Consider the following 24,889-nt stretch of genomic DNA (forward strand, 5'->3'; position numbering starts at 1 on the left):
CTGAAGTTACTGCCACCAAGAAAATGACCTTCCAGGTCAAGTACTTCAGATGGCATGAATTCAGTGGCTCAAAAGGAGGTTTCATCAGCTGGGTGAGAACGACATTGAGATCCCATGACACTGTAGGAGGCTTGACGGGGGGCTTTGACAAAAGCAAACCTCTCATGAAGCGAACAACTAAAGGCTGTCCTGAGATCGGCTTACCTTCCACACGGTAATGGTATGCACTGATTGCGCTAAGGTGAACCCTTACAGAGTTGGTCTTGAGACCAGACTCAGACAAGTGCAGAAGTTATTCAAGCAGGGTCTGTTTAGGACAGGAGCGAGGATCTAAGGCCTTGCTGTCACACCAGACGGCAAACCTCCTCCATAAAAAGAAGTAACTCCTCTTAGTGGAATCTTTTCTGGAAGCAAGCAAGACACGGGAGACACCCTCCGACAGACCCAAAGAGGCAAAGTCTACGCTCTCAACATCCAGGCCGTGAGAGCCAGAGACTGGAGGTTGGGATGCAGAAGCGCCCCTTCGTCCTGTGTGATGAGGGTCGGAAAACACTCCAATCTCCACGGTTCTTCGGAGGACAACTGCAGAAGGAGAGGGAACCAGATCTGACGCGGCCAAAAAGGAGCAATCAGGATCATGGTGCCTCGGTCTTGCTTGAGTTTCAACAAAGTCTTCCCCACCAGAGGTATGGGAGAATAAGCATACAGCAGGCCGTCCCCCCAATCCAGGAGGAAGGTATTCGATGCCAGTCTGCCATGGGCCTGAACTCTGGAACAGAACTGGGGGACCTTGTGGTTGGCTTGAGATGCAAAGAGATCTACCAAGGGGGTGCCCCACACCTGGAAGATCTGGCGCACTACTCTGGAGTTCAGCGACCACTCGTGAGGTTGCATAATCCTGCTCAACCTGTCGGCCAGACTGTTGTTTACGCCTGCCAGATATGTGGCTTGGAGCAACATGCCGTAACGGCGAGCCCACAGCCACATGCTGACGGCCTCCTGACACAGGGGGCGAGATCCGGTGCCCCCCTGCTTGTTGATGTAATACATGGCAACCTGGTTGTCTGTCTGAATTTGGATAATTTGATGGGACAGCCGATCTCTGAAAGCCTTCAGAGCGTTCCATACTGCTCGCAACTCCAGGATATTGATCTGCAGATCGCGTTCCTGGAAGGACCAGCTTCCCTGGGTGTGAAGCCCATCGACATGAGCTCCCCACCCCAGGAGAGACGCATCCGTAGTCAGCACTTTTTGTGGCTGAGGAATTTGGAAAGGGAGTCCCAGAGTCAAATTGGACCAAATCGTCCACCAATACAGGGATTTGAGAAAACTCGTGGACAGGTGGATCACGTCTTCTAGATGCCCAGCAGCTTGAAACCACTGGGAAGCTAGGGTCCATTGAGCAGATCTCATGTGAAGACGAGCCTTGGGAGTTACATGAACTGTGGAGGCCATGTGGCCCAGCAATCTCAACATCTGCCGAGCTGTGATCTGCTGGGACGCTTGTACCCGGGAGACGAGGTACAACAGATTGTTGGCCCTTGTCTCCGGAAGATAGGCACGAGCCGTCCGAGAATCCAGCAGAGCTCCTATGAATTCGAGTCTCTGTACTGGGAGAAGATGGAACTTTGGATAATTTATTACAAACCCCAGTAGCTCCAGGAGTCGAATAGTCATCTGCATGGACTGTACAGCTCCTGCCTCGGATGTGTTCTTCACCAGCCAATCGTCGAGATAAGGGAACACATGCACTCCCAGCCTGTGAAGCGCTGCTGCTACTATAGCTAGACACTTCGTGAACACCCTGGGCGCAGAGGCGAGCCCAAAGGGTAGCACACAGTACTGGAAGTGACGTGTGCCCAGCTGAAATCGCAGATACTGCCTGTGAGCTGGCAATATCAGGATGTGCGTGTAGGCATCCTTCAAGTCCAGAGAGCATAGCCGATCGTTTTCCTGAATCATGGGAAGAAGGGTGCCCAGGGAAAGCATCCTGAACTTTTCTTTGACCAGATATTTGTTCAGGGCCCTTAGGTCTAGGATGGGACGCATCCCCCCTGTTTTCTTTTCCACAAGGAAGTACCTGGAATAGAATCCCAGCCCTTCTTGCCCGGATGGCACGGGCTCGACCGCATTGGCGCTGAGAAGGGCGGAGAGTTCCTCTGCAAGTACCTGCTTGTGCTGGAAGCTGTAGGACTGAGCTCCCGGTGGGCAATTTGGAGGCTTTGAGGCCAAATTGAGGGTGTATCCTTGCCAGACTATTTGAAGAACCCAACGGTCGGAGGTTACAAGAGGCCACCTTTGGTGAAAAACTTTCAACCTCCCCCCGACCGGCAGATCGCCCGGCACTGACACGTTGATGTCGGCTATGCTCTGCTGGAGCCAGTCAAAAGCTCGTCCCCTGCTTTTGCTGGGGAGCCGAGGGGCCTTGCTGAGGCGCACGCTGCTGATGAGAGCGAGCGCGCTGGGGCTTAGCCTGGGCCACAGGCTGTCGAGAGGGAGGATTATACCTACACTTACCAGAAGAGTAGGGAACAGTCCTCCTTCCCCCATAAAAACGTCTACCTGAGGAGGTAGATGCTGAAGGCTGCCGGCGGGAGAATTTGTCGAAAGCGTTATCCCGCTGGTGGAGCTGTTCTACCACCTGTTCAACTTTTTCTCCAAAAATGTTGTCCGCTCGGCAAGGGAAGTCCGCAATCTGCTGCTGGATCCTATTCTCCAGGTCGGAGGCACGCAGCCATGAGAGTCTGCGCATCACCACACCTTGAGCAGCGGCCCTGGACGCAACATCAAAGGTATCATATACCCCTCTGGCCAGGAATTTTCTGCACGCCTTCAGCTGCCTGACCACCTCCTGAAACGGCTTGGCTTGCTCAGGAGGGAGCTTGTCCACCAAGCCCGCCAACTGCCGCACATTGTTCCGCATATGGATGCTCGTGTAGAGCTCGTAGGACTGAATCTTGGCCATGAGCATAGAGGAACGATAGGCCTTCCTCCCAAAGGAGTCTAAGGTTCTGGAGTCTTTGCCCGGGGGCACCGAAGCATGCTCTCTAGAACTCTTAGCCTTCTTTAGGGCCAGATCCACCACACCAGAGTCGTGAGGCAACTGAGTGTGCATCAGCTCTGGGTCCCCATGGATCCGATACTGGGATTCGATCTTCTTGGGAATGTGGGGATTAGTTAGTGGCTTGGTCCAGTTCGTCAGCAATGTCTTTTTTAGGACATGATGCATGGGTACTGTGGACGCTTCCTTAGGTGGAGAAGGATAGTCCAAGAGCTCAAACATTTCAGCCCTGGGCTCATCCTCCACAACCACCGGGAAGGGGATGGCCGTAGACATCTCCCGGACAAAGGCCGCGAAAGACAGGCTCTCGGGAGGAGAAAGCTGCCTTTCAGGGGAGGGAGTGGGGTCAGAAGGAAGGCCATCAGACTCCTCGTCAGAGAAATATCTGATGTCCTCCTCCTCCTCCCAAGAGGCCTCACCATTGGTGTCAGACACAAGTTCATGAACCTGCGTCTGAAGCCGTGCCCGACTCGACTCCGTGGCAACACGGTCACGGTAGGAGTGTCGAGAGGTGGACTCCCTCGCCAGCATTGGCGAAGCTCCCTCCGCCGACAGGGAGTCCGCCTGGGAGGCGGCCGTAGCCGGTACCGCAAGCGGTACAAGTATCGGAGACCTCACCTCGGGCAAGGGGCCAGCCATTCCTCACTCGACGGTACCGGTGGCGCAAGAACCCCCGGTACCGGAGGGGAAGGGCGCAACAGCTCTCCCAGAATCTTTGGAAGAACGGCCCGGAGACTCTCGTGCAGAGCGGCTGTGGAGAAAGGCTGAGAAGCCGATGCAGTCGTCGATGTCAGAGTCTGTTCCGAGCGTGGAGGCTGTTCCGGGCTGTCCAAGGGGGAGCGCATCGATACCTCCTGAACAGAGGGTGAGCGGTCCTCCCGGTGCCGATGCCTACTGGGTGCCGACTGCCTCGGCGACCCAGAGCTCTCGGTACCGAGACGGGAAGGAGACCGGTGACGATGCTTCTTAGACTTCTTCAAGCGAAGTATGTCACCGGAGCTTCCCGGTACCGACGAGGAGGACGTAGAATCCAGCCGTCGCTTCCTCGAGGCCGAAGAAGGTCGATCTCGGGGGGGCTGTACCGCAGGAGCCCTCAGGGCAGGGGGAGACCCACCCGAAGGCTCACCGCCACCAGCAGGGGAATGGACAGCCCTCACCTGCACTCCAGACGAAGCACCACCGTCCGACGACATCAGCAACAGCGAAAGTCCCGGTACCACCGACGTCGACGCAGCCTTTCGATACCTCGGTACCGAAGATGCCGAAGGTAGGGGCCTCGATGCAGTGGATGCTGATGCAGAGGTCGAAGACTTCGATGCTGTCGACGTCGATGCACTCGATGCCCGTGCTGTTGTCGTCGAAGAGCCCGAGAACAACACGTTCCACTGGGCCAATCTCGCTACCTGAGTCCTCTTTTTTAAAAGAGCACAAAGACTGCAGGCCTGCGGGCGGTGCCCAGCCCCCAGACACTGAAGACACGAAGCGTGCCTATCAGTGAGCGAGATTACCCAGGCGCACTGGGTGCACTTCTTGAAGCCGCTGGAAGACTTCAATGACATGGGCGGAAAAATCACGCCGGCGAAATCAAAATTCGCGATGATGACGAAGGGCACGAAAAAGAAGGGAGAAAAACCCGAATCGAGGCCAAATAGGCCGGTCCCGAAAGCAAAAGGAAACTTACTCGGGAAAAATCTGGAAATACGGGAAAAGGGTAAAGACCGATCGGTCTCCTATTTTTTTTTTTTTTTAGCGAAAATCGCGAAGACGCGCGAGGGTCAACTTGAGGGGCACGAAACGGCGGTAAAACACGACCGTCCCGAGCGCGGACAAAAGAAGACTGACGAACACGAGCCGGTTTGGGCGGGAAGACGGCCGTGCATGCGCGGTGCGCATCAGCGCACGAGGACTAGCAAAGGCCTTTACTAGTGAAGTTTCTGGTTGGAGGGGGCTGCCGTGGACGTTACCCATCAGTGAGAACAAGCAGCCTGCTTGTCCTCGGAGAATTTTGGCAATTTCATTTTTTTAAATTTTTTTTCCTATCTACTTTGTGTTTTAAGCATACACTATCCAGTTCGTTAGCAGGATCATGTCAAAGGTCATAATGTCTGAGTTATAGCTACTTTGGTAGCTCACTTGAAAATGGAATTCAAGTTGAGGATTTTTTTTTTAATTTCTCTCTGAGTATTAGACTTCTATCTGTGGTACCCACAAGGTCCTTAATACAGTGGTAGGAAAGAAGGATCTGATGAGAATGAAAACACACGGTGGGAACTGAATTTGGGGAAAGTTTTGAGAGACTGGGATCTACTGTCTGCAGAGTAGGGGATCCCCTGTCTAGTTTATAGTGCCACTCTTAAGGAAAGTTGCTTCCTCATATAAAACAGGACCTACTTTCCATAATCTCAACTATTTAAAGTGGGATAAATAGTCTCCCCAATATGTATTAAATGTCAGGAGGAGGAAAGAACGTTTTCTACATGGTCATAGAGGTTCCTCTGACATCTGAGATGCTGATATTGGATATTATAGTGAGCCTATTGGGAAAGAAATGTATATGAGCAATGTAGTAGATCATCTCAATTTGCAACATCTGTGTGTCTGACAGATTGAGCACAGATGGAGATGTACTAGTGCTGAGAGGCTGGTGAGAGACCAGGGTACTGGTTGAGAGTAACAGTCTCAGACCCATCTGAAAGGTGGTAACAAATGTAACATAGTAAGTGACAGCAGGTAAATACCTGAATGGTCCATCCAGTCTGCCCAATGGTCACATTCATTATCAATTCAAGATTAAATTGACAATGAACGTGATATTATATACTTGATCATGGTCTTTCTTTAGTGTTTCTGGGACATAGACCGGAGAAGTCCGCCCAGCTCTGTCCTTATGTTCCAACTACTGGAGTTGCCGTCAAAGCCCACTCCAGCCTATCCAAATCCATCTTGCCATTTGTGGGACACAGACCGTAAAAGTCTGCCCGGCACTGTCCTCGCGTTCCAAAATACTGGAGTTTTTGTGGAAGCTCTTTCCAGTCCATCCTTCAACCAGATTGCTGTATTCAAGACTCAAACCGTCCAAGCCACCCCAGCACTTGCTCAAAAATATATTCAGGGATTGACATTGATGGTAGCAGAGTGTTTGAATTGGCTCAGTAGGGGAGACAGTGATTGGATGGAATTGGGGGCAGTATTATTTAAGTTGTAAGACAGCAGCAGCCATGTTAAAAGTTAGAATGGGTGATGGCGTGCCTAAGAGTAAGTAGTTGTTGGTGGATTATTGTGATGCGACACATATTTTTTTTGGAGTATAATGTGTATTTTTCTCTTGAATACAGTTTACAGACCCTGATGCAGCTTCTGCGAAACATGCCGCATGTCGGTCATATTGAGAATGGGTTATATTGGAACTTTGAACTGCTATCAAGTGACTACTAAAGCTAAGTTATTGTTGTAGCAATGAGCAGTTCATGGTGTTAAAAATTTGGAAAAAATTTGAAAGAAATTAACAACACTAAAGACTTTAGGCAGGAAGGAGAGGGGACTGATGAGGAGTCAACTGCATGCTAGAGTCGGGAGCATTCGGGTCTTTTGACAAATGAAACGCTGATATAGTTTACGTTGGGTTACTGAGGTCCAGGGCTTTTTTTGAGGGGGTACTTGGGGGTACTGAGTGCCGGCACCTTTCCCATTGTCTGCTAAATTTGACCCGTGAACCCAAGTTTTATGAAGGAGGTCAGGCTCTACACACCAATTCTGCCTTGACAGATTCTGTGACTGGTTGCAAGGGGCCTGGCTATTGTGGGGTGGGTCCCTCAGTGATCATCCCACCCCTGAGGGGTAGCTTAGCATTTGAGTACCAGCATTTTTTTTGCTAGAAAAAATGCACTGCTGAGGTCCATTACTTATGATAAATATAGAGACATGTAAGAAAACTGGACAGTTAAAGGGTATTGGAGAATATACAATTAATGTTTTGAAAATTTGAAAACCTTGTGGCGCTGGGCAATGATTGTGAATACTAGATGCAGCTGTATAGCCTCCGCCCATCAGAATTGAGATGAAAAGTACACTTAGTCCATGAGTTAGATTTATCCCTCAAATATTCTGCATCCATAGAACCCCCAGGCCCTCCTCCAACAGTGGATGCAGAGCAGAGGTAGGACATTTCCCTATATAACTCACCATACAAAAATGTTTGTTTCTAGTGTCCCGTAAGTACTTCCAGCCAGCCTCTGAAGTTTAGTTCTTAAAGTTCCTTCTTCTAAAGACAGTTACTTCTCAGAGATAGTGAAAGTGCACTGGAAGTCTGACTGTGCTTCTTGGGAGCTCCACAGTCACAGCAATATCAAACACCGTCTGTCTTGAACTACAACCAACTATCATATTTCTTCAATTCAAAGACACACATTTTTTACTCATTTTAATGTGTGTGGAAAGTACGTGAGTCTTCGAATCAAGGACAAAAATTTATTTATTTTATTACATTTGTATCCCACATTTTCCCACCTATTTGCACACTCAATGTGGCTTACATAGTACCGGAGAGGCGTTTGCAGACTCCGATGTGAACAAATACAAAGTGATGTTGGGGACGTTTTGGCAGGAAAGACTGACAGGCTGCTGCAACCGAAGTTTGCTGAGGAAGAGATGGGGCTGTCTGAAGAGAAGCTCCTCACTTCTTCAGAAGAAAGGCATTGTGCATTAATAAAACAAAATCCGGGGAAAAAGGAACTGAAAGGGACTCCCCTGCTCCCTATACATCGCTTCCCTCCATCGGAGCCTGTGCCACAGAAGCGTGCTGCGCCTCTTGCCTATCTACCACCATGTGCGGAGGGGGGGTCGTGCTTGAGAGGAAAAAATGGCGCCCGCCGAAGCACGCTGCATTAACTGCCCCGAGGAAACCGCCGAAACTATCCCCTGCGCTTCCGACTCACCGGACGCCTGAGGGGAACCCCCGTTGCACTGAACACCCGCTGCGGGCTGACGGCAGCACGACTCACACTCCCCTGACGCTGCTCTCCAACCCCCACACCGGAAGCAGCGCTTAGCCACCTCAGAAGGCACTGACATGCTCCACAAAAGCCTGCCCCAAAACTGACTCGGCAGACCGTCTAGTTCCTCCGTATGATGAAATAAAAACAAAGTTTCTTAAAGAGACGCTTACCTTTTTTTTTCAGGAAAGAAAGGAAACACCCAATCAGGCCAACAGCCCCGGGCGACGGAGGAAAGGTAGCGGGAGACCGGGAGGGACCTGGCACCACCAGGTGTACACCACAAACTGCAAACAGCCACTCAACCCCTGTCTGTGCTAAATAGGCCCAAAGGACACCAGTAGCCAGATCAAACCAGAGCTGCACAGAGTTGTCCCTCCACCTGCTAGATAGAGAGAATACATACTGAGGTTTACTTGGCTGGTAGAGGGACACAACCCACAAGTCTCTGGATTGAACTACTCAGCAGATCTTGGAAAATCATCCCGTCATTCTAGGAAACAGAAGAGCTCACTTTGCCACCATCCACACATTCAGCTCCAGGATGCGAGCTTCCCTCATTAAATCTTTACCTTCAACAGGAAGGCTTGAAAAGAACACAGACTGTGCAACAAACTACTTCACGTAGGCAACGTTTGATATGTTCAGTGTGATACCTAGCAATATCATTTGTGCCAACATGGATGAGTAGAATAGGATAATGGTCAGTAGGCTTGATGAGTCTTAGCAAATTTTCTGCTACACCTTGAATCTTGACACCAGGCAGACAGCACACCTGGTAAGCGGATGGGAACCTCTGTACCCCTCAGAAGAGAGTCACCAGGGAGATAAAGGGCTTGGCATGCTTCATTTATGTATTTTTGGGGCGAAGCAGCAGTAAAGTGGCTGTTGATCATACCATAGAGCAGCTTTGGACCAGATCTTATTTCATAAACTCCTCACGGGTTACAGCTCAAACTACTACTAATCATTTCTATAGCGCTACAAGGCATACGCAGCGCTCTACACCATACACAAAAGAGACAGTCCTGGCAAACTCTTAGCTTCATTTCTGACTGGGTGCTATCTCGCCACAGATTGCACTCACCTACCTAGCACCTGCTTGCTACCAAGCCAGACCAGCTGCACCTGCTGTGACATGCTGAACTGCTATGACTTACCTGTAGTGCGCCATCTGCCTTTTTTCCCCACTCAAGTGGTAGAAAATGGATGCACTTACCTGCTTGCTCCCAAGACAGACCAAATGCAACTACTCATAGTTACTGCGGAAGACCACAAGTCTGCATTATCTGCTGGAAGCATACTGAGAAACTGAAGACAGCACTAGCCTTCAGCTGTGGGACTTAAGTCTGCAGTGAGCTCCTCACTCTCTCCCCTAACCCGCGGCTCTATTTGCTGACATGGAGACATAACCCACAGACTGGATTAGTCTGTCATTGATAAGAATGGAAAAATTATGTTCTTACCTGATAATTTTATTTCCTTTAATCATACCAGACCAGTCCAGACTAATGGGTTGTGTCCATCTACCAGTGGAAGGAGACAGAGAAAATAGTTCCAAGTAAACCGCCCCTTAAGGGTATCATGCAGCCTGGAATGTTCAGTATTCCGAATAGCCAAGCAATGGTGCTCTGAAGTCTACAAGAAAACACAGTTAATACCAAACAGGCAAACTCTTGGAGTCAATATGCAGAACCTCACTGTTCCTGCTTGGCCAAAGGCAACTGCAACCTCCCCTCACAGTAAAGTAAGCGGGAGAGAATGGTCCACACTGAGCTTGCCCAAGGACAGAGATCTACCCCTGAATCCGGGGAAAGAACTCTGTGATCCCAAGTAACAGGAGTCATACAGAGCTGGCACAACAAGTGGCAGGAGATTGAATAGAGAAGATGAAGTAGGCAGTGCTGTAGGCCATCCCACCGTATTGAAGAGTTGTGGAACAGCCAGGGATACCTAAAGGAAACAACACTCTTACAGGCTTTAGCCAGGGAGGGCATCTGGACTGGTCTGGTATGATTAAAGGAAAGAAAATTATCACGTAAGAACATATAATTTTTCCTTCCTTGTCATCTATGCCAGACCAGTCCAGACTAATGAGATGTAGCAAAGCAGTTTCCCAAAGATTGGGGGGGGGGGGGGGGGGGGGGGGGGGGGGGGGAAGATGAATGCAGAAGGATGAAAAATCAACAAAGCTATACACAGAGCAAAAAACTGATCAGCAGAAAAGGATTTGAATATCCGAACCACCGGGCTACCAAAATGGAACAGAGTTAGACACTAGAAAAGGAACTGAAGACATAGGACGAAAAACAAACGTCCTGAGCAAAAGAAAAATTACGTACCCCTGTCCCAAGAGTAGCAAAAGCAGCAGCAAGAGATACTCATGCCAAAGGACCCCCCCCCCCCCCCCCTTGGAAGGAAGGCAACAGTCGTATCTGAGCAACAAGGAGAAGAACTGTCTCTCCTAGACCAGGATCCACTTCTCCGAACCCTGGAAGGACAAAGACTAACTTCAAAACCTGCCGGTCTGCCTTGAGTCCAAGATGGTTGGGTGAAGCGACCCTAACAAGTACTAGGAGTTCGCAGCCCCAACAGTGCGCCACACTTCATAGAAGAAAGGAACCAAGGCCTAGGAACCACCCAGACCCACGCCTAGTGAGAGAATCAAACTCCACAGAACAAGAAGAGACTCCAGAGTTGAGAGAACCAACTAACTGGAGCACTAGTCTCTCCAGGAGAACCATGAAGAAAAGGGCAGCAGCATACCAGGGTACAACCGTAGAAAGAGAGTACTCCTTAACCAGCTCGCTCTGGACTTAGGGATGAAAGAACAGAGCCAAGAGAACAAAAGGAGACAAAAAGAAAGAGAGCCACGCTGTGGGGAAAGGACCTCCAAGGTGCCAAGTAGCCACAAAAGGAGCAGAGATGAATTCAAACTCTAGCAATGGAGAAGCTTCTCACCAGCCACCAAGAGGCTACGGCAAGAAAAGATGCCACAGGAATGGTAGCTAACAGGAGACAAGACAGCTTTGTCTAGCAATCTAAACTGTGGTGTGCTACAGCTGCCGAGAAGTTACTGTATCCAACCCGCAGAAAAGAGCTGGGGTTGACCGAAAAGGTAAAAAAGTGCCCAATAGGCAAAGGTGAAAATACGTTCCACAGTCAGAGACTGAACTGTGCTCAAGGGACAGAAATGAAGCTGTGTTCAGAAAGAGTAGGATCCGTGCTCAAAGAGAACAGATTTGCACTCAAAGCACAAAAACTGAGCCACGCACCACGGGCAGAGAAAGAGTTGCACAGCTCTGACAAAGATAGAAATGCACTGAGCAAGCAGAGAAGAAGCTGAGAGTAACAGAAGATGAGCAGTGCCCCACTGAAAGAGCTGGATGTTAGAGGTACCTGCAGAACTGAAGCTGCAGTAGCGATGGAACTGTGTATAAAACGCAGACAAGGAGCTGCTTTTCACAGCAAACAAGGAGCTGCGCTCCTGACACCGGTAAGAAGCTGTGCTCCAGACACCGGCAAGGAGCAGCACTCCACATGCCGACAAAGAGCTATGCTTCCTACTCAGACATATAGTAACATAGTAGATGACGGCAGATAAAGACATGAAGCTGTGTAGCACCTGCAGTCACAGAGCTGTGCTCCACATACCACCCTAGAACTTCGCCCAATTTGCTGAGAAGAGTTGTGCTAAACACACAGAAATGGAACTACACTCAACAGGGGAAGGAGCTGCGCTCTGCAAGTAGACAGGGAACTGCGTTCCACACGCAAACAGAGAGCTGCATGCCACACAGACAAGGAGCTGCGTTCCACAGGAAGACACAGAGCCATGTTCTACACTAAGACATAGGACTGCGCCCCACACTGAGACCTGCAGAGAAAGAACTACACTCAACATGTGACAATGGAGCTGCGTTCAACATGCAGAGATGAAAGGTTGCCAAACAAGCGAAGGAACTTCACTCAACATGCAGCGGTGGAGCCGTGCCCAACATGGAACGGTGGAACTGTGTGGAATAATGGAGCTGCGCTCAACATGCAGCGATGGAGCTGCACTCAACAAGCAAAATGCATATATGGAGCCCCGGGGAACAGCCAGAGAAGAAGGTGCTGCCAGGAGGCCAACAGGAAAAGAGCACAACTTGTTGAAATGCAGACCTGGCGCTGCACTCCCCTGGCCCAGAGGGACTAAAACTACAAGAAGAGAAAGCCCCGTGCCCCAAGAGACATTCTTGGCCCCCAAGTGGTCTCTGAGCCACAATGACCACCCTCCTAGGCAATTGATATGGAGCAGCAGTCAACGTAGAGAAAGAACTCCTGCCAAGAGGGAGGTAAGCATCACAGATCTTGAATCCTCAGACCACAGGAAGCAAAATGCAGCCGTAAGGCAGTGAGGAAAAAACAACTCTCACCAGGCCAGGAACAAAGAGGAAGCTCATAAGCACCACCATACTGGGAAAAGACTAATGGTCCATCAAGCCCAGCATCCTATCTCAGACAGCGGCCAATCCAGGCTTCAAGAAGAGGAGAAAAACAACTGAGTTTCATGATCCTGACATGAGCCGTGCCAAAGACGGGAAAATAAATCAGGTAACAGGCAAGAGAAAGAAGGAAAAACAAAGTTTCTTCTTTTTTTTTTTTGTAAACAACCTTCTTCACTAGTGACAGGAATAAATAAAGGCTTACCTCAGAGACAGAAATTCATATATACCTACCACCACAGAAGAGAAGAACCCCACAGGAGAGACAAGTTACTCCATGCCACAATCGACCATCACCCTGGTAGAAAGACAGCCAGGGGAGGGGAGGGGAGGGAACCAGAGTCACTGGATATCACCCTAGCTTGCAGATGCGGAACTCAGGACCACTGAGTATCATCTAAAACTAGCTCCAACATGGCTACCAGCACACCCTTGGCTCCACTGTCACCAGAAGAATCTGGGACAGGAGCTACCAGTCAGCAATCCAGAGCAGCTACACCATCCGCTAGGAGACAGAGAAAATACTGAACATTCCAGGCTGCACGATACCCTTAAGGGGAGGTTTACTTGGAACTATTTTCTCTGTCTCCTTCCACTGGTAGATAGACACAACCCATTAGTCTGGACTGGTCTGGTATAGATGACAAGGAAGTATCAATTTACATACATATAAAATAGTTCACATTTTCACCACTTTACAGTTTTGCTGCTTGTTGCTCACCTGACATAAACGTATTATCTTTAGTCAAATCCTGAAATCTTCCAGCAGTAACAGGATATAACATGTTACTAAATTCTTATTTCTTGCTATATATATGGTTTAATTTTCTGCTATGTGATTCCATGAAAATAGTTCTTAGTAAAGTCACAACAAAGCTGTTTGAAAACAATAGATAAAATTGGAAAAAAAATAATAGATGAGAGGATTTGCACATTGTGAAATGCAAAAGTATGGTTCTAGCAAAGGGAAAGGACAACAACGAGCCCAGTCAATGGTTTTAAAACAGAATATACATAAGTATTATTTTTAACATATGCATGACATGAACTACATCTCTTCCAAATGGCATATACTATAAAAAATTACATATCACCCTTTACTTGCGTGCTCATCCAGAAGGACAGAGTCACTAATGCTAAATATCTAGATGGACTATTTCCTGGAAAAACGCAACATCGTAACTCAAAGAAAGTAGATGATCTCATCATGCCTTTTGAAAATCTGATACTATACTCATTTCTGAAAAACCAGTAGGTCTTGTCTCTTATAATTACAAGGTGTAGTCAGCTAACAAAACCAAAGAATTTATTAGTCTGAAAGCACATCTAACACAGACGCCAAATTCCTCCTCATGTATGGTCACCCTCCGATGATTAGTTCAGTTATCTCAAAAACTTCCAACATGTAAACTTTCATCTTAAAAGCGATATAAAAATAAACAATGCTAGATGACATACCATAAAGTTCACATAACATGCTTACTAAAAATAAAGCTGCTATGAAAAATGCATAGTTTACTATCCAAAACCAAAAATATATTGTTATACTTTTGTTTACATTAATATACAAGTCTAACCTGCTGAATAAGTTTAGAGTCCTTTTGAAGATTTTCTCTTGGTGGGACTTTACCAAATAACTTCCAGCCAGGTGCACTGTGTACAGAAGAGTTGAGTTCTTTTGTTTTTTTGGGTAAAAAGTTCCTGAAAAAACAGAAAATATACAAGGCATTATATACAAATTCACACTGAAGATATAGAGATTTCTAGCATAACAAACTAAATTTACAACTTTGATAGCGACAACTAAACCAAGCTCATTTCAAACTATTTGATCCCAGGATCCTCCCAACCTGCTCCCTATATCAGTGTTTCCCAAGTCCGGTCCTGGAGTACCCCTTGCCAGTCAGGTTTTCAGGATATCCACAATGAATATGCATGAACTTGATTTGCATACATTGCCTCTATTATATGCAAATCTCTTTCATGCATATTCATTGTGGATATCCTGAAAACTTGACTGCCAAAGGGTACACCGGACTTGAGAAACACTGCCCTATATGATGCAGAATTTGCACCTCCACAACAAGCATATAGATTCACAAGACTATCTGCTTACTACCTGCAGAATCTAACATTTATTCTACTGTCAAAAGGCAATGTTAGTTGTCAGTAGAATCACAAGAATGTGAATACTGGGAACCTGCAGGCAGGAAGCACCAATAAAGGAACTACTAGAAACAAGAAGAGGACATTGAAGATAAATTTATATTGACTTTATAGTTGATTTTGTTTTGTTTAATTTTATTCTGGAATTGTGTGTGTGGGGGGGGGGGGGGTTCTCCCAGTGTTGGCACTTTGTAATCTGCCCTGAGCTCATGAGGATTGCTGCAGAACTTAGATACAGTAACACAATAACACAGTAAATGATAGCAGATAAAGACCTGAACGCTCCATCCAGTCTGCCCAACAAGGCAAAGTTGCATCTGACACTCTGTGTAGTCATTATAGGTTATAGCCATTCATGCTTAAACACTGGTTGGCAATTTGCCATCATGCCAACCACATATAAGTAGATAAATATGATGCAGTCCTGGTACAATACTTTAAACAAAAATACTGTTAATGCACTTTTAAATTAAGTGGGGGAAACTAAAGCATATGACCATATGGAGAAAAAAAACTATTGTAGCCAAAAAAGAGGAATTTAGTAACAAAGAATACATTAGAACAATATTCCATAAGGTTAACGTCGTATCAAAATACTGAAAAAGTACAATCGCCACATATGCACAGAAGAAAATACTAATTAGTTTATCTACCTGGGTGGTCTTCGTAACTTATGAATTTCGGCAAAGGTATCATTCCAGGTTAACTCCAAAAGTAGATCAACTGTAGCACGATGTAACTCCCCATGGGTTTTAAAACAGTAATACAAATGAATATAACACAGGTAATTCTGGAAGTAGCATCTCTTTTAAAATCAGTGGTGATAATCTTCAGTAGTGCCAGTCACTGTTTAAATTTTTAAAACTGGCATTTAAATAAACATATATATTCAGCATTGCTGAATACACACAGATGGCTTGTCCCGTTGGGCAGGATAGAAAGTCTTTAAAAAACTTGAAACTTGAACACCACTACCACTATCAGTGTAGGTCTGCTATTTGACAGGCTTGAACTACACATACAACTTACATATATAGTAGCTGAATATCACACTGCTATATGGAGAGTATCAAGGCAGTTAGATGTATTTTCAGCCCAATGCTATACATATAGGAGGAGATTCTATATATGGGATAAGCAGCATAAAATGTATTGAACTTTTTCGAGATCTTGCCAGGTATTTGTGACCAGGCTTGGCCACTGTTGGAAACAGGATGATGGGCTTGATGGACCTTTGGTCTGTCCCAGTGTGGCGATACTTATGTACTTACAGCACCTAAAAAAAAAAAAAAAAAGCGGCACTGAAATCAGTTCCGACTAAGCATATTCTATAATTGATTATAGAATACGCTTAGTTCATAATTCAGTGCCTAAATCTACACGCATCCATTTACACCAACGAAAACACGGTGTAAATCCCTACGAGTAGATTTAGGTGCATTAGGCCATATTCTATATGTTAGAAAGCCCACGAAATGCCCATTTCACGGCCCATAACCACGCCCCTTTTTTGCCTGCACGCGTTAGAAGTTCAGCACACATTGTTACAGAATACGCTTACTGAGCTGTGCAGCTAAATAATCAATGCTCATTATTGCTTGTTAAGTGCTGTTATCAGTGCTCATTAGCTTGTTAAGTTATGCGCATTGTTATATAATCTGTGCCAATTTCGGCACGGATCTCTAAGCGCACTACTTAGAATCAGAGGTATAGGGGATAAAACAATTTTTGTGAACAAAGGAGCTTTTTAAAAAATTACTCCAGGGGTTACATACAAAAAAGTATACACAGTGCTTTTACTTGACCTTTCCTCTGCAGTAAAACCATGCAGTTTTGCAAGACTTGCCAAGTACACATGCAATGGCAAATATAGCAAGTAAGTATTACTGTTTGTCAGAATCTTGGCAGATGAAGGTGACAGTGCCGGCGTCGAAACAGCTGATCGCCGCAACTTCGTTGAAGAAAGGCGCTACTCGACCGCGGAAGGAAGTCTCTCTTCAAAAAAGGTAACATTTGCGGCGACGGGGCGGGCGGCGGGGGAGAGTTGGTGGCGGGAGGGGGGTTGAAGGGGATCGTGGGCAGGCCGGCGGGGGGGTCCAATGTGGTGGCGGCGGCGGCTCGGGGGGGAAGCGGTGGGGGGGGCAGCTAAACAGTGCCCCCCCACCTCGGGCTCTGCCCCCCCCCCTCCTGGCGAGGTCTGGCTACGCCCCTGCCCTCAGGGCACATTTGTCCTGCCATCAACTGTTTCTGGATCATCAGCTCCTGCTGTTATGCAATGTTTATGACCCTAATACCTTTGATAAATCCTTTTTTCAATAGCTGCTCCACCAATTACACGACTTCAGGGATATCCCCATCTTGTTGGGTAGGGATTTCAATGAGGTTGCAGATCCTACCCTATATAGATCTCGCTCAACAGAGAGAGAGCTCCCCAGAACTCTGAGGGGAGTGAATATGTTATGTGCATCCCTGGACATGGTGGTTGTGTGGAGAACCTTACACCCATATTTCCAGAGCTCACTCCACCATGTCCAGGATTGACTATCTATCTAGGGATCTCCTCTCTTCAGTGGAAGGTACACTGATTGGCCAATTATGATTTTGGATCATGCATGGATGGAATTGGAGTTGACCATGGGCTCTCTACATGTGGGAGGCGGACTGTGAAGGTTTCCCATGTATTTATATAAGGATGGCAAATTCTTGCCTTTTTTGCTTTCCAAATGGAAATTATTCGCAGATTGCAATAGGGAACAACAGGATAATCCCATATTGTACTGGGACACAGCTAAGGCGGTGCTTCGAGGGAAAATTATTTCCTATACCAGTTTTCAGAAAAAAGCATGTCATAGGGAAGTGCTCTGCCTGGAACGACAGAGGACCCATCTGCGTAGGAGGTATGGGAGTCATCACTCAGTGCAACTTAAGGCTCAATTGCTGGAGACTCAACCGACATTGAATGAGCTTCTCCATCAGAAAGCAAAGAAATCTATTGGCTATTATGAATATAAACTTTATAGGTTTGCCAATAAAAGTAGTAGCTTGCTTGCTAAATTGGTATGGCAAAGTACAGGTCCCAGCAAGATTGCTACATTGAGGGATTCCCGGGGAGAGCTGGCACATACTCATCTGGCTATTAATGCTATCTTGAAATAATTTTTGTTAAACTCTATTCCCCTCCTGAGGAACCCATGTTGGATAGCGAGACCTATTTATCCAGTGTCAATTTGTCTCGGTTTTTGGACATTGATGTAGTTATGATGGATGCTCCTATTCAAGTTGAGGAAGTTGAATGGGTTATTCAGAAGAGCCCGTTGGGGAAGGTACCGAGGCCGGTTGGGTGGTGCAGCAAATTTTACAAGCTTTTGAAGGAGATTAGTTCCCTTTTGACTTGTTTTAATAAAATTGTCCTCCAGGGTTTTTGCCTCCATCGCTCAATTTGGCACAGATTGTGGTCTTATTGAGGTCTGGAAAGGCTCCAGATCACCCAGAGTCTTATTGCCCAATCTCTTTGCCATCTTCAGAGGCCAAATTTGGCAAAACTCTTAGCCGATCGGCTGGCGAGAGTATTGCTGCTTTAGTGGCAGAGCGGCAGGTAGGTTTTACTTGTGGTCGCATGAGTTCTAAAAACATGTGACGAATTTTAGCAGCCTTGGAATCCGTGCACTGTAGGGGAACAACTGCTCTACTCAGCAGTTTTGATGCCGAAAAGACTTCTGACAGAACGGAGTGGGGGTTCCTCTTCAGTGTCTTGAAAGCCTATGGCCTGGACGGGTTCTTTACCAGCACAGTAAAGGCGTTATGTTGATCTGAGGGCGTGAATTTGTGCCAATGGGGTGTCAATGTACCAATGGGATGTTCTGGCCTCTGACTGTTCTTATGTATTTCTTCTTCTATGATTTGTGCTATTTATCTGCTGTTGGATTGTCATTGGGTTGGGGAAGGGCGGGGTTATTTTCCATCTATTGATTGTAGTGGATGTATTTGTTTATACTTTAATAAAAAGAATTTAATAATAATAAACTCAGAAAAAAATCTATGCATATTAGCTATCAATCTATCTTTTAGACATTTAGGGCCCTGTTTACTAAGATGCTAGCATGTTTAATGCGCCTACAATTAGTGCGCGTACTAACCATGTAGGCGCGGTTACAGTTAACGCGCGTTAAAGGCTAACACGCCTATAACGAGGCTTAGTAAACAGGGCCCTAAATTCTGTTGACTTCTGGGGGGAAAAAAAAATCAGAGAGTTGGCAACCTGTTTATAGTGGAGTTTGTGTCTATATGGCCTCCTCTGACAACCTGGTATCAAAGAGGGCTGTGATTATGGGAGTTCCTTTTCTGATATATTTCTACCCACCATAGGAAACATACCATTTGGAAATATGAGGCAAATTGGGTTTCTACCTCCTTATTCCCACTCCAGATACAATGGACCAGCCACCTCCAAGATATGGAGTGACAGAAAAGACAGAGGTCATGCTGTTTCCAAGGACTAACTCTTTATTCCATATCATCAAGCTGATCAATCCATAGACTGGTGGGTTGTGTCCATCTACCAGCAGGTGGAGATAGAGAGCAAACTTTTGCCTCCCTATATGTGGTCATGTGCTGCCGGAAACTCCTCAGTATGTTCTCTATCTCAGCAGGTGGTGGTCACACACAGCAGCAGCTCTGGCTAGGCCTCCAAGCCTAATTTTTAGGTTTTGTTGAGTGCCTGGGGTTGAGGGCTCTTTTGAGCAAGTGCAAACCTGGTGGTGCCAGGTCCCTCCTTTTCTCCCCCCTCCCGCTGGCTCCGTTAAAAAAAAAAAAAAAAAAAAAAAAATTTGAACGTCCTTAAAGGCGTTTATTTCGACGTTTATTTAAGCGTCTATTGCAGCTACTCACTGGGACACCAGGTCGTTACAACTCGGAGCGGACAGCAGGTAATTTTTACCTTTTATAGCGGGCAGGGGGTTCCCCGATTCTTCTCCTCGTGGCATATGGCGTCGGAGGGCGAGGGCGCAAAGGGTCGCTCCCCGGGTCGCTTGAGCGCTTCTAGAGGGGATGCGGGGGTCTTCAAGCCTGATTCGCCCTTGTTGGGTGACAGTTTCGTGACCGATGAATGTCCCGGTCCTTCCTCCGGTGTGGCGGTTTTTCCCGCCATAAACGCCCATCCCCCGCTCCTCGCCTCCGCCATCTTGGCCGGCCACGCGGCTCGGACGGCTTCTTCTTGGGCCGCCCTTGAGGTTGGAAACATTAATGCCATGAACGCCCTTAATTTGGGCGACGGCACAGAAGCGGCTAAAGTTAAGAGCTGTTCTTCCCGCGCGGCTCCTTCGCGGAGTTTCGCGCCGGACGCCATTTTGGATGCGCAGCATGTCTCTCCCCCGCTATTGCGAGCGCCGGTTGAGGGTGCGTCTAGGGCTGTTGCCCAGACTGCGGAAGTGCACAGTCTGGGGGGTTTCTCCCCCGAGTTTGTTTTGCTGCTGCATCAGGCCTTTCTCATGCACAACGCTGCCACTGCTCCCTCGTCTGGTAAAGAGGTTGAGGTTCCCAGAGGTAAACGCCCTCGGGTTGATTCCCAGGCCTTGGAGGAATTTGTCTCCTCCGATGTAGATGAGGGCAGCGTGTCTGAGGTCTCCCAACGGTCCTTTGCGGATTCCTTGGAGGAGACAGATCCCCGCTCGGATGGAGCGGATGACCCCTCTGCAGCGCGGCTTTTTAGCCCAGAGGATTTGCCCAACCTGTTGTTACAGGCCATGGACACTTTGAAGATTTCCTCTCCGGAGGACGTCTCTCCCTCAGCCCCTGTTGGCTCTGCCATTATGCTGGGGACGAAGCGCCCGCCTAGATCCTTCCACGTGCATGATGCCATGCACACCTTAATTTCGGCTCAATGGGATGTCCCAGAAGCGAGCCTTAAAGTGGCTAGGGCTATGTCCCGCCTCTATCCTTTGGCTGTGAGTGAACGTGAGGCCTATCTGTGGCCTACCGTGGATTCTTTAATCACTGCGGTGACTAAGAAAACGGTGTTGCCGGTGGAAGGTGGCACGGCCCTAAAGGACGCCCAAGACAGAAGATTGGAGGCGGCCTTAAGGTCGTCCTTTGAGGCGGCTGCTTTAAGTTTGCAGGCCTCAGTTTGCGGCTCCTATGTGGCCAGGGCGTGCCTGACTATGGTGCAGCGGGCTTCCCCCTCGGATCATTCCTTGAGGGCTGATTGGCCGGCCCTGGAATCGGGCTTAGCCTATTTGGCAGACTTGCTGTATGATGTCTTGAGGGCCTCAGCGAAAGGCATGGCTCAGACAATCTCTGCGCGGCGGTGGCTTTGGCTGAAACATTGGTCTGCTGACCACGCCTCTAAATCCCGCCTGGCTAGGTTGCCTTTTAAAGGCAAGCTGCTCTTTGGGGTCGAGCTGGACAAAATCGTGACCGATCTCGGCACGTCTAAGGGCAAGAAATTACCAGAGGTCAGGGCTCGGGCTAGTACTCGTCCCGGTACCTCCAGAGGACGGTTGCAGGAAGCCCGTCGGTACCGCCCGGGCAAGTCGGGTTCCTCTGCCCCCTCTTCCTTCAAGAGGAATTTCTCCCCCAAGCAGCATTCCTTTCGCAGAGACCGCCGTCCCGGAGGTGCTCCCTCCGGTCCTCCCCCAGGGTCTCGTACCCAATGACGGGGTCTTGGTCCACGCCCCAGTGCAGATTGGAGGACGGCTGTCCTCGTTTCTGGGCGAGTGGACCACAATAACTTCAGACGCGTGGGTGCTGGAAGTCATCAGAGACGGCTACAAACTAGAGTTCTGCCGACCCTTAAAAGACGGGTTTGTACTCTCTCCCTGCAAGTCTCCGGTCAAAGCTGTGGCAGTGCAGCAGACCTTGGACAATCTGATCCGCCTGGGCGCGGTCGTTCTGGTGCCAGAAAGTCAGCTTGGCAAGGGACGTTACTCCATTTACTTTGTGGTACCAAAGAAAGGAGGTTCTGTCCAGCCTATCCTCGACCTCAAAGGGGTCAATCGGGCCTTGAAAGTGCGGCACTTTCGCATGGAGACTCTCCGCTCTGTTATAGCGGCAGTGAAGGCAGGAGAGTTCCTGGCATCCTTGGACATCAAGGAAGCGTACCTGCATATTCCCATCTGGCCTCCTCATCAACGCTTTCTGCGTTTTGCAGTCCTGGGACGACACTTCCAGTTCAGAGCCCTCCCTTTCGGGTTGGCTACTGCTCCGCGGACCTTTTCCAAAGTAATGGTGGTCATCGCGGCCTTCCTACGAAAGGAAGGGGTACAAGTCCATCCTTATCTGGACGACTGGTTGATCCGAGCCCCCTCTTATGCAGAGTGCGGCAAAGCTGTGGACCGGGTAGTTGCTCTTTTGAGCTCCCTGGGATGGATCATCAACTGGGAGAAGAGCCAGCTGCGCCCGACTCAGTCCCTGGAGTACCTGGGAGTTCGATTCGACACCCAAGTGGGCAGAGTGTTCCTGCCAGACAATCGGATTGTCAAACTTCAGGCTCAGGTGGACCAGTTCCTAGTAGCCTCTCCCCTTCGGGCTTGGGACTATGTGCAGCTGTTGGGCTCTATGACGGCCACGATGGAAGTTGTGCCCTGGGCCAGGGCTCATATGAGACCGCTTCAACACTCTTTGCTGCAGCGCTGGACTCCGATGTCGGAGGATTATGCTGTGCGCCTTCCCTTGGACCCAGCAGTGCGCAAGGCGCTGAGCTGGTGGATGCAGACAGACAAGTTGTCTGCGGGAATGCCTCTGGTGACCCCAGAGTGGATTGTCGTCACGACGGATGCCTCGTTGTCGGGCTGGGGAGCCCACTGCTTGGGAAGGACAGCGCAGGGGCTCTGGTCTCCTGCAGAGGCAAAGTGGTCTATCAACCTCCTGGAACTCAGAGCCATTCGGTTGGCGCTTTTGGAGTTCATCCCGGTACTGGTGTTGAAGCCTGTACGGGTCCTGTCGGACAATGCCACGGCTGTGGCCTATGTCAACCGCCAGGGAGGTACCAAGAGCGCCCCTCTAGCCAAGGAGGCTATGAATCTTTGCCAGTGGGCGGAAGTGAACCTGGAGCAGCTTTCAGCAGCCCACATTGCCGGAGTCATGAATGTCAAGGCGGACTTTCTCAGTCGCCATACCTTGGAGCCCGGAGAGTGGCAGCTATCTGCTCAGGCGTTCTTGGACATCACGAAGCGCTGGGGCCAGCCGAGCCTAGATCTGATGGCGTCATCGGCCAATTGCCAAGTGCCGCGCTTTTTCAGCAGAGGACGGGACCCTCGATCCCTGGGAGTAGATGCTCTTCTCCAACAGTGGCCGACACAAGAGCTTCTCTATGTGTTCCCGCCCTGGCCCATGTTGGGCAGGGTGCTAGACCGGGTGGCAAAGCATCCCGGCAGGGTAATCCTGGTGGGTCCGGATTGGCCCAGGCGTCCCTGGTATGCGGACTTGATCAGGCTCTCAGTCGACGATCCTCTGCGGCTGCCAGTGGAGCAGGGCCTGTTACATCAGGGTCCCGTGGTGATGGAGGATCCCTCCCCCTTTGGTCTTACGGCCTGGCTATTGAGCGGCAGCGTCTGAGGAAGAAGGGCTTCTCAGACAAGGTCATCGCCACTATGCTGAGAGCGAGGAAGCGCTCTACTTCTACTGCTTACGCCAGGGTTTGGCGTATCTTTGCAGCGTGGTGTGAAGCAGGCTCACTTTCTCCCTTCACTGCTCCAATTTCTTCAGTGTTGGCGTTCCTGCAAGAAGGTCTGGAGAAAGGCCTGTCGCTCAGTTCCCTTAAAGTCCAGGTAGCGGCTCTGGCTTGCTTCAGGGGCCGCCTGAAGGGTGCTTCCCTGGCTTCGCAGCCAGATGTGGTGCGCTTTCTCAAGGGAGTTAATCACCTGCGCCCTCCTCTGCACTCAGTGGTGCCTGCGTGGAATCTCAACCTGGTACTAAGAGCATTGCAGAAGCCGCCTTTTGAACCCTTGTCGAGGGCATCTCTGAAAGACCTGACGTTGAAAGCAGTCTTTTTGGTGGCTATCACTTCAGCCAGAAGAGTTTCCGAGCTCCAGGCGCTCTCATGTCGAGAGCCTTTTCTGCAGTTCACTGAGGCAGGAGTGACTATTCGCACAGTGCCTTCCTTCCTGCCCAAGATTGTTTCTCGCTTCCATGTGAATCAGCAGCTCTGTCTCCCTTCCTTTCGTAGGGAGGACTACCCAGAGGAGTACTCTGCTCTTAAATATCCGGATGTGAGACGAGTCATCATCAGATACTTGGAAGTGACCAATGATTTCCGGAAATCGGATCATCTGTTTGTCCTGTTTGCAGGTCCTCGTAAGGGTCTGCAGGCTGCTAAGCCTACAGTGGCAAGATGGGTCAAGGAAGCCATTGCAGCGGCTTATGTGGCTGCGGGGAAGGTGCCGCCTATCCAGCTGAAGGCTCACTCCACGAGAGCTCAGGCGGCCTCGATGGCAGAGGCCGGATCCGTCTCCTTGGAAGAAATATGCAAGGCGGCAACTTGGGCTTCGGCTCATACATTCTCCAAGCATTACCGTTTGACTGTGGCTGCACGGGCGGAGGCCCGGTTTGGAGCTTCAGTGTTGAGGTCAGGGATTTCAATGTCCCGCCCTGGGTGAGTACTGCTTCGGTACATCCCACCAGTCTATGGATTGATCAGCTTGATGATATGGAAGGTAAAATTATGTATAATCATACCTGATAATTTTCTTTCCATTAATCATAGCTGATCAATCCATAGCCCCTCCCAGATATCTGTACTGTTTTTATTCTGGTTGCATTTCAGATTCAAGTTTAGTCTTCAGTTACTTCAGAAAGACTTCGTGTTCAAGTTTTTTCACTTGGATTCTTCAGGAGTTAAGACGAGTTTGTGTTACAGTGAGCTGCTGCATTCCTCTCCCCTCCGTTTTACAGGGCTGGATTGAGACTTAAAATTCTGCCGGCACTCCCTCCCGCTTCGTGCGGCTGTAGGGCAGCTTTGTACCCCTCCCGCTTCGGCGGTGTTAGGGTCAGTCAGCTCCTCCCGCGGTTGCGGTTGCAGGATAAGCCAGATCCCCCCGCATCGGCGGGTGTGGTGTCCCTCCCCCGCTCCGCGGGGATGAGCTGGACGGATTCCCCTCCCCCACTTGTGTGGGGATGAGCTGGGTTAATTCCCCTCCCCCGTTTCGGCGGTGGTGAGCAAGCAGAGTGTCCCTTCGTGGGTGTAATTCTCT

The 24,889-nt window shown here is 49.0% G+C and overlaps 1 protein-coding gene across 1 annotated transcript in view; it reads right to left on the reverse strand.

The window, feature by feature from the left end:
• Positions 1-24,889, reverse strand: part of TBC1D12 (TBC1 domain family member 12) — a 198,777-nt gene that overhangs the window by 108,419 nt on the left and 65,469 nt on the right. The window contains exon 2 of the mRNA XM_030203044.1: positions 14,117-14,240. Within this exon, the coding sequence (XP_030058904.1) occupies positions 14,117-14,240 (124 nt within the window). The remainder of the gene's footprint in view (positions 1-14,116; positions 14,241-24,889) is intronic.

Source organism: Microcaecilia unicolor, chromosome 5, assembly GCF_901765095.1.
Source record: "Microcaecilia unicolor chromosome 5, aMicUni1.1, whole genome shotgun sequence".
Lineage (NCBI taxonomy): Eukaryota > Metazoa > Chordata > Amphibia > Gymnophiona > Siphonopidae > Microcaecilia > Microcaecilia unicolor.